This window comes from Polypterus senegalus, chromosome 1 (assembly GCF_016835505.1).
Source record: "Polypterus senegalus isolate Bchr_013 chromosome 1, ASM1683550v1, whole genome shotgun sequence".
NCBI classification, from domain to species: domain Eukaryota; kingdom Metazoa; phylum Chordata; class Cladistia; order Polypteriformes; family Polypteridae; genus Polypterus; species Polypterus senegalus.
In genome coordinates, this window is record NC_053154.1 from 37,753,883 (window position 1) to 37,764,201 (window position 10,319).

Consider the following 10,319-nt stretch of genomic DNA (forward strand, 5'->3'; position numbering starts at 1 on the left):
ATTCATCCTTGCAAAAGGCTTCTAATTATGCAAGATTCTTGGGCCATCTTGCATACATTGCTCTTTAAAGATCTATCCACAAATCGTCAATGATGTTTAGGTTAGGGGACTGTGAGGACCATGGCAAAACCATAAGCTTGCACCTCCAGAGGTGTTCCATTGTAGATCTTGAGGTTTGTTTTGAATCATTATCTTCTTGTAGGACCCATCCTCTTTTTAACTTCAACTTTTTTATAGATAGTGTGATGTTTGTATCCAGAATTTGCTGGTATTTATTTGAATTCTTCCACTAATAATGACATGTTCCCTGTGCAGCTGCAACACAAGCCCAAATCATGATCCATCCATCCCTACGCTTCATAGTTGTAGAAATGTACCTGGAATTCGGCACCCTTTTTTCTCCAAACATTTGACATTGTGGCCAAAAAGTTGTATTTTGACTTCATCAGTTCACAGGACTTGTTTCCACAATTTATCAGTCTTGTTTAGATGTTCATTTGTAAACTTCAGGTGCTGAATTGTGTGGCTAGGATCCAGGAGAGGTTTTCTTCTACTGGCTTTACCATAAAAGTCCTGTTTGTACAGGTGTTCGCTGCACAGTAAATCAGTGTGCCACCACTCCAGAGTCTGCTAAATCTTCCTGAAGGTCTTTTGTAGTCAAACAGGGGTTTTTATTTGCCTTTCTAGTAGGGCTGAGTGATATGGAAATATTTTATTTCATGTTGTCAAGCTTTAAGTTTCCTTTTTACTCCTATGTGAGATGTGAAGATATCATAAGGTTAATTTTTTCTTAAATATTGTTTATTTTGTCAGAAGTTGAACATGACAAATGTACTGTACAACTGTAGCTACCCAAAAACACTTTGCTATCTCCTCATAGCCTTCTCCTGCTTTTTAAACATCAATTATTTTACTTTTCAGAGTGGTAGGTAGCTGCTTAGTTGAGCCTATGGCTGCTATTTGCTAGAACAATGTTTAATAAGTCAAAGAATTTATACAGCTTTGCAGTTTTCATCACCTGGGGTTTCCTAATGATGACTGAACAAGCCATAGCCGTAATGAGATAATTAAGGTCTTTGACTTTGGTAAAAGTTATCTGTGATCTCAAATATCTTGGAGTGCCCAAACTTTTGCATGGTACTTCTTTCCTTTTTTCACTGTACAGTTGTACAAAACAAAAACAATACACCAATCTTGAATAAAATGGTGAAAATAAATGTGTCATCTTTAACTTTATGACTTTTGGAGATCAGTTCATCTTCAGCTCACTTAACTGTTGACAGTAACAGATATTGTAAGTAAGGTTGTCCAAACTTTTGAATGCCACTGTATGCCCTCCAACAGAAGGTGCAGGGGAACCTAAAATATCAAACCCATAGTCGCTCTAAAAGAATGTCTATGAGCAAGACAGGGCTGAGAAGAGCACGATCCTTCCAAAGAATCTGTCACAATTGGCATTTGGGACAGGAAGAACAAAAGCTATGGATCTCTTCCTTATCCCCTGGCCAATAGAACCATAGTTTAATTCTGTCTGATGTTTTTTGGGGGTCTAAATGAGATGTTGCAATCAATGAGTGCGGAAACCCAATGTCTATTCACAAACACTACTTTATTGTGCAGAAGAGACAGGGGACTAGTTAAAAAACAGTACCTCTCTCCTTACACCCAGCTGCAGTCCATGGGCTCGCCAAAGAAGGGGCAGTTAGGGATGATATGTCCTAGCTCCTCGCATTTATAACAGTGGGGAGGTGTTGTGTGCTTTTCTTTGGGATGCACCACTGGTTCTATAATGTGCCGGGTGGTCTCTTGATTGGCGACACATCCAGGACGGAACCTGAAGCGTAAAGCGTTATGTCTGCTTGACTTGCAAAGTGACCCAGTGGCACTCAAGGGCTGCTATCATAGAGTCCAAGTTCATGTGCTCTTGTCTCCAGACAGGCTAGCTGAGGAGGGCATTTAGAAGTAGGTCACATGTGTCCATCTTGGTGATTTGTTTGGTTGAGTTTACCTCAGGTTTCAGCCATCGCCCAAATCTGCCCTACAAGTCGTATGCTTGGGAGCGGCTCAGCCTCTCTTGCTCGTAAGTCCATTTGTGACACGCCCTTGCCTACTGGTCCAGATTAATTGCATACTGTAGCAGCACCTCGGCCATTAGTTGATCATAATTACTGGCCGCATGCTCATCAAGGTTGTAGTAGGCCTGCTGTGTCAGTCCCTTCAGGAAAGGCACCAGTATGTGCACCCATTCCTACAATCCAAATGAAGTTGTGTGGTAGTTCTTTCAAACACCAATACAGTATGTCTCAATATCATCATCCAAATGTAGTGGCAACAACACCTGGGCAGATCCCATCTGGAAGTCCCATTGGAGAGCAACACATGCTTGGTTACATACCTCTGCCTTAGCGAGCTGGGTCCACTGTTTGCCCATCTGGACCTTTAATGCTTGGATCTTGGCAGCCATCGCCTGTATGACAGAGCCAATATCTTGGGACTTAGTCATTCTGTCATGCCTGCTAAAAGTCCTGCTGACTGTGCCTCCTGTAAAAGAAAGACCAGGATAAAATCAACAATTCAAGGCATTTTATAGCCAACCCTGTATAACTGTAATTATAAAAAACACGTGTAATAAGCAGAGAAATAAGCCATCCAGACTGCTGCTTTGGGTCGTCTGTTTAAGACACCAGCTTTGCCAAATGTCAGGCATTCTAAGAGGAAATGACAGGTCCAGGTTGATGGATTACTGAAGTGACAATCATTCTTTCTGTAGAAGGAGAAGAAGAAGTTATTATTCCATAGCAAGGTTTGGGGCAGCCACCCATATATTATTTCCTGGCAGCAAAATTGAATAAAGTGATAACACTGGTGTGCACAACTCGGAGTCCAAATCAGAACTGAGGGGATAGGGGAAAGGTGGTGGCTTTTAAAGGCCAGTATAAGAAATGACATCAGAGGGGCCGGAACCGGAATGGTCTTCATCTATAGGCTAAGAACTGGAAGTGACGTTATCAGGGCCAGGCTGAATTTCCTGTCAACGGTCTGCATAAAAGCGAGGTAAAGAGTCAGTGGTTCTGAATTACCCTCATTCAAGTCCTTTAGCTGGCTCCCATGCGCACGTGTATGACTATATATATATATATATATAGTTCTGCTGTTCCCAACCCCATTGATAAAGCAAGAAATTCCACTAAATAACCCTGATAAGACACACCTGTGAAGTGAAAACCATTTCAGGTGACTACCTGTTGAAGCTCATAGAGAGAATGCCAAGAGTGTGCAAAGCAGTAATCAGAGCAAAGGGTGGCTATTTTGAAGAAACTAGAATATAAAACATGTTTTCAGTTATTTCACCTTTTTTGTTCAGTACATAACTCCACATGTGTTCATTCATAGTTTTGATGCCTTCAGTGAGAATCTACCAATGTAAATGGTCATGAAAATAAAGAAAACACATTGAATGAGTGTTTTGGCTTGTACTGTATATATATATATATATATATATATATTGTGGCACGCTGCTGGCTTCCATGCCTAGTCGGGACGCCCTGCACTGTATCTTCAGGGAGAGCAGCCCTGGATGGTGCAATATCTCCCCTGGACGCTAGATGGCCTCCGCCTGGGCTGGAGAGGTGCAGGGCTCCACGGGAGTTGGAGGCAGCCCTGTTGGGTCCCGCATGCGTATGCACCACACCCGGAAGTGAAGCCGGAACAAGCCAATCAAGCACCTGGAGCACTTCCAGGTGAATTATAAAAGGGACCAGCAGCCCCCACTCTTGGAGCTAGAGTTGGGAGGTGGAGGACAAAGCTAGACGGGAGGAGTGGTGGTGCCAGAAGAGTGTGTGTTAAATGAAGTGCTTTTTGGGACTGTGTATTGCCTGTGGGGTTCACTACACAAAGACCCTCAGCAATTCCCGTGTGATGGCTTTACAAGCAGCTGAGCGCAACGGAACAGCTTCGGGGTGTTTGGTAGCATAATCCATGAGGACTAAATTGTACTTGTGTCCTCGGGCTGAGGGCTCTAGGGGTCCGACTAAATCGACCCCAATTCTGTGGAAGGGAATATCAATCAGGGGAATAGGAACTTGTCGCAAGAATTTGTTGCAATTGACACTCCAGGCAAGAAGTGCAAAAGCGACGAACCTCCTCATTAATTCCCGGCCAATAGAAACGGAGCTTGATCCGCTCCAGGGTTTTCTCGGTGGCCAAGTGGCCACCTAGGAGGTGGGCGTGTGCTAACTCACAGACCTGCCGCCGGAAGGTCCGTGGGATTAGCAGTAGCCTTCTCTCCTGCCCATCATACACTGCTACGCGATAGAGAAGGTCGTTGTCTAACACAAAGTGAGGGCCCTGTGGCATTGACTGGCTAGTGCGCTGGCCATTGACTAGGACCACTGCATTTTTTGCAAACTTTAGGGAGTCGTCATTCCATTACTCCCTTTTAAAAGAAGCCGACGTCTCTCTAAATTGAAACCGCAGAAGGGAGAGAGGGTCTGGGACGACCTCAAGGGGTGTGGTTTCCTCCCGTTCCGTCGCGCCACTGGTGGATGACGTATCGGCATGCGACGGTCCGGGTGTTACCACGTTACTCAAGGGGGCCGCTTCGTCTCTGTCTGCCGGCTGGTTACACGCCGTGGAGGCAGCTTGAGATGGCTCATCCCTGTCTATAACTAGGCCCAAGTTAACACCAGGAGTGGTATGTATGTTACTGCATCTAATTTTCGACCAGTCCTGCCCCAGTATCACGGAGTGTGGTGGATTCAGAAGGACGGCCATGGTTAGTTTTTGTACTGATCCTCTGTAACTGATGTGACAAGCAGCGGAGCTGTACCAACGGATTTCTCCGTGGAAACAGGCTATACTGGTCTTAATTTTTAACCACTGTCGCGGCAGCACAAACCAGCGGGCAACAATAGTAATGTTGCTACCGGAATCGAATAGAGCCGTGGTCTTGTATCCATTTACGATCACCACACCTGTATGTGGGATCGCCAACGGGTTAGTCAGAGCACACCAACCCCTCCTCCACCTCCATCCCTCCTCGCTTCTAAGCAGTTTGTGCGCCCGTGACTCCGGGGACGCCAGCACAAGCTCCAGGATGTAATTGGCTAGGCTTTGGGACGTACTCCAGCTGAGTTTGACAAAGGAACGGTTTTGCTCCCTCAGGTTGCAAGGCCGTCCTTTGAGTTTCCAGAAGCTCTATGAGCTCAGCCATGTTCATAAACTGTTTTCCCCAGACCAGCTGGGTGAAGCCACGGGGAAGCGCTTTCAGGAGGAGATAGCAAGCTACCTGCTCTATTATCTGGTAGGGCTTGTTCTCCAATGGCTGTAGCCACTGCCTTACCATTGCCCAGAAGGACCAGGCTTGTTTGAGAGTCGGCAGATCTGGGTCCAACCTCCAGTTTTTTATTTTAGTCGCCTGCCAGTCTGGGGCACCCCTAGGTGGTAATTGGGGCTCTGGTTTCACAGGGAGGCAGGCACTCTCCTCCAAGGGAGCATAATAAGCCCCTTTGCCTCCTCCCTCTGGAGCAGCCCAACTCTGTGAGCCCCTCCCGCACACTCCCTGGCCTCTCTAGGTGGCCTAGTTACGTGTGCCGGGAGCAGAGCCTGTACCGGGTCACGCTGCACCCTCCCCACCTGAAAATGCCCGATGCGGTCCCACCTGGGTACATTGCAGGTCCTGTTCCTTTCTCTTCCAGGACATCTCCATCCTGCCGACTACGCCAATGTCAGAAACTCTACACAGAGTCATGGAAAGGTTTGGGGCAGCCACCCATCTAATTGGTTTCCTGGCTGCAAATTTCGAACAAATGAATACAGCACTGTTGTGCACAAAACTGAGTCCAGAACAGAACTGAGGGAATAGGGAAAAGGTGCAGGCTTTTAAAGGGGAAGACAGAAAGTGAGATCATAGGGTCGGGTGTGGTATAGCGGGTCCACAGCTTGCTTAGTAAAGGCCATTTTAAATAAATAATCACCCAAAGAAAGATGCCCAGGGTCCCTGCTCATCTGCGTGAACATGCATTAGGCATGCTGCAGGGAGGTATGAGGACTGCTGATGTGGCTAAGGCAATAAATTGCCATGTCCGCATTAAAATCAGTGTCCTGCTTTTTAGAACTGTGACCTTAAATGCCTACTTTCTGTAAGCTGTTAAGGTCTTAACGACATTCAGAGGTGCATGTTAATTAATTGATTATGGTTAATTGAACATGCATGGAAAACATTGTTTAAACCCTTTACAATGAAGATCTGTAAAGTTATTTGGATTTTTAAAACATTATTGTTGAAATACACAGTCCTGAAAAAGGAACGTTTCTTTTTGCTGAGTATATAATCATTCTTGAATATATGAAGTCAGTGTCAGAATATATAAAATCATTCTCGAATATATAAAGTCAAAATTTGAATATATAAAGTCATTATCAGAATATATAAAATCATTCCTGATTATATATAACGTCAAAGCCTGATTATATAAAGTCAGCATCGGAATATATAAAGTCATTCCCGAATTATATAAAGTCAGTGTCAGATTATATATGTGTGTGTGTGTGTGTGTGTGTGTGTGTGTGTGTGTGTGTCTGTGTACATATTTAAACACTGTTCAGTTAATGTATTCAAAATGATATATGTGCCAGGCATTTTGAACACTATATTTATTATTTTTGTATGGGTGCATTTTTGGACGAGCCTCACAAGCCCGATCGACAATGAGTGGCTGCTGTCAAAGTTTACCTTTCACTAGTACAAGTAAAATGACAAGCACTGTAATTAGAGAATATTTAATGCAACTAGACCATTTTATTTGTGAATTGGCCTAACTTTATATATTCGGGAATTGTTTTATATATTCCGGGACTGACTTTATATATTCAAGTTTTGACTTTATATTTTCAGGAATGACTTTATAAATTCCGACGCTGACTTTATATAATCAGGATTTGACTACATATATATACCGGAATGACTTTATATATTTCAATGCTGACTTTATATCATCAACATCATGATGTTATATATTCATAAAATCATTGTATTTGCCTCACTTCGCCCACCCCGTGTTTGGTTTACCGGATATACAATACAATACAATTTCTTTTTTGTATAGCCCAAAATCACACAAGAAGTGCCGCAATGGGCTTTAACAGGCCCTGCCTCCTGAGAGCCCCCCAGCCTTGACCTTCTAAGAAGACCAGAAAAAACTCCCAAAATAAAACCCTTGTAGGGAAAAAATCGAAGAAACCTTGGGAAAGACAGTTCAAAGAGAGATCCTTTTCCAGGTAGGTTGGGCATGCAGTCGGAGGTCAAAAGAAGGGGTCAATACAATACAGTACAATACATAGAACAGAAGTACGGAGTAGAATTTCACTTTAGATGATATCACATAATATGATTTGGATTTGTTCAGAGTCCTGGAGACCTCATTCATCAAGCTGCCTCTCCCATTTGGCTATTCCACATCTGAAATAGCGCTAATCCGATGAAAGGACCCCACTTTCCCTCGATTCCTGCGAGCCTCCATCAGGGATGACTTTACCTTAGGCAGGCAATGTGGTTACATCTCTTCCTCACCAGTCGTATAACGCTGCTCGCATTGTGAAGGGGAGGGGCGTCTGAAAAGCATGATAAGGATATGCTGTCGCATCATCTGCTGTCTTCCTCCTGTTGGCGAGCTGCATGTTTTGCTTGTCTCTTGTCATTGTTTTAAGAGCTGGGAGCACATGATGCTTGTCTGACAGATGCAATCCAACAACTGCTAGGGTTAGATGTCTGTGGACATGTTTTAAATGATGGCTCGCTGGCTGGTCTCGCATGACATTCTAAAACAATGCTTGTCCCTTTATTTACAGCCCGGCGTGGTTAAATTCTCTCTTGCAGGACTTATAATGCTGCTCGCTCACTTGCAGGGGGCTGCTGTCATGCTGCCCTTCGATCTTTTAAAGCCTTTACAGCCGCTGTCCTTTTCCTACTTTGTGTCTCTGCTACTCGCATTGTGATCGTTTCTCTGTCATCATAAATATACACCTGACCGAATTGTGTTTTCTTTGAAATTAAACGTGTCGTTGCTTTAACTGTTGCGGGTTCACAGAATCTCATAGTGTATGTTCCATTATTGTGTAAATCTACGTTTTGTGCATTGAATGACTGAGACACTTGTATCTGTGTCCCTTTAAACTACTGTTTTGGTTTTTTGCCCATTCTCTTTTGTCTCATGGTTCATTTATTTGTCTTTTGTGATCTTAGCGTGAAGATCACGTATCGATCTACTAGTCATTCATTCCATTTTTTATAACATATATATATTTATATATCTATACTAATAAAAGGCAAAGCCCTCACTCACTCACTCACTCACTCATCACTAATTCTCCAACTTCCCGTGTGGGTGGAAGGCTGAAATTTGGCAGGTTCATTCCTTACAGCTTCCTTACAAAAGTTGGGCAGGTTTTATATCGAAATTCTACGCGTAATGGTCATAACTGGAAGCAGTTTTTCTCCATTTACTGTAATGGAGATGAGCTTCAATGCTGTGGGGGCGGAGTTTCGTGTGACATCATCACGCCTCCCACGTAATCACGCAGTACATAGAAAACCAGGAAGACCTCAAAAAAGCGCTGAAGAAAACATGCATTATATAATTGAGAAGGCAGCGAAACAATAAGAAGCGGCGAGTGACATATACAACCATATTCATGAGTTCTGCTACTGAAACAAAGCACGATGTAAACCTACACTTTAAATTAAGTTCATAGACAGGCTGCGCTGGCGTTTGTAATTTAGTGCCTGCCCATATAAGGCCGTCCGTCAGAGGCAATCCAATAGCAAACTGCCACGGGTAAATATTCACGGGTGAAGGACTGTGCTTATGGAGAGGAAGATGAGATGGTCAGGGTGGTGTTTGACACAAACTCAGCGAAACTGCGAGAGAAAGTTTTAAGTGCCAGGGCTAAGGTAACATTAAATACAGCCATGGACATAGCACGAGATGGCACCAGCACAGCTGGGAACCTTCGATGCATGTACACCGAGTGGCTCACGTGAACTGACGCAGTGCACAGATAAAAGCAACAGTTCCAAAGAACGCTGAACAAAAACCGAATTACACAATTGAAAAGGCAGCAAAAAATATGAAGCGTCTGATAAGCATATTCATAAATCCAACTACTGCGAAACAAAGCACACGTTGTAAAAAGTCAATGTCCCGCTAAAGGAAGACAGTGTAAAAAAAACCCGTGCATGCAGTGTGTCAGGTCTCAGATAAAGAAGAAGACGAGCTGTTTATTGATGCAGTAAGAAACGAATCGATGAATGAAACCTGTCATCTTTACAACGATTGACAAACACGGAATGTAACTTGAACACAACACATCCTACAAATACGAACCTGATTGAAAGAAATAATGATAATCAAATCCTTGATGACAGCAACACTCAGTAACACTCACAAAACAAATACTGTATATTGACAGTCATGTTACGTTATTTTTAAAATGTTCCCTTTTCTTTTCTAGCTTTGTATATACTGTATGTACTGTATATTTTAACCCACTGAGAATTTTGAAAGATCAGTGAAAATTATTTTATGGGATTTTTGCATAAGTCATTTTGGTGTTTGAATGTCCACATTCTTTTCTGATCAATGGTTGTAAATTTTTGTCTTTCCTTTGCCCCAGAAGCCAGCTAACAAATGTACTGAGATTTATACAGTATGTTGCATTGCACAATAATGTGTTATTTTATTGAATCAGATTCACTCACTTGAATCCTCATTGGTAATTTATGTAGGTTTTCATTTAAGTTCTTAATATTTTACATAATAAAGTAAGCTAATTCATCTCATTTCATGCAAGATTTTTGTTGAATATCTGTCATACATTTTGTTCATAATAATGTATACTGTTGTAATAGCTGCATGTTCAGATAGATTGATGATGGAAAAAATACCTTTACCATATTGTGGGGCAGTTGAAGTATAAATTTAATTTCAGTCTTTCTAACAAGGTGACATATTTAAATATGCAGCCACTAATGTTTATATGTTGTTTTTGAGTGTTAATCTAATCAGCATCCTGCACTGAGTGTTCACTCTCTTGGGTATTCCCAGTTATCCACTTGGATGCACAGAAGCTATGCGCCAAAATAGAGAGACTTTTGTCACTAATAGTACTGTTTCAAAGATAAATCACATAATGTGAGTAAGATGGCTGGAAAAAATAAAAAAATAAGGCCAGAGGGAATAAGGTGGCTGAAAGTCAAAAATGACCAATAGAGAGCAAGCAACAACATAGTTTGTTCAGAGTATACAAACTGAGTATAAATA

At 42.6% G+C, this 10,319-nt stretch overlaps 1 protein-coding gene across 1 annotated transcript in view; it reads right to left on the bottom strand.

Annotated features, from left to right (window-relative positions):
* Nucleotides 1-2,107: 2,107 nt before the first annotated feature.
* Nucleotides 2,108-10,319, bottom strand: part of LOC120521910 (butyrophilin subfamily 1 member A1-like) — a 19,953-nt gene continuing 11,741 nt past the window's right edge. Inside the window, exons 5-6 of the mRNA XM_039743342.1 lie at nt 2,396-2,541; nt 2,108-2,248 (exon numbers count right to left, since the gene is read on the bottom strand). Coding sequence (XP_039599276.1) covers nt 2,108-2,248; nt 2,396-2,541 — 287 coding nt within the window. The remainder of the gene's footprint in view (nt 2,249-2,395; nt 2,542-10,319) is intronic.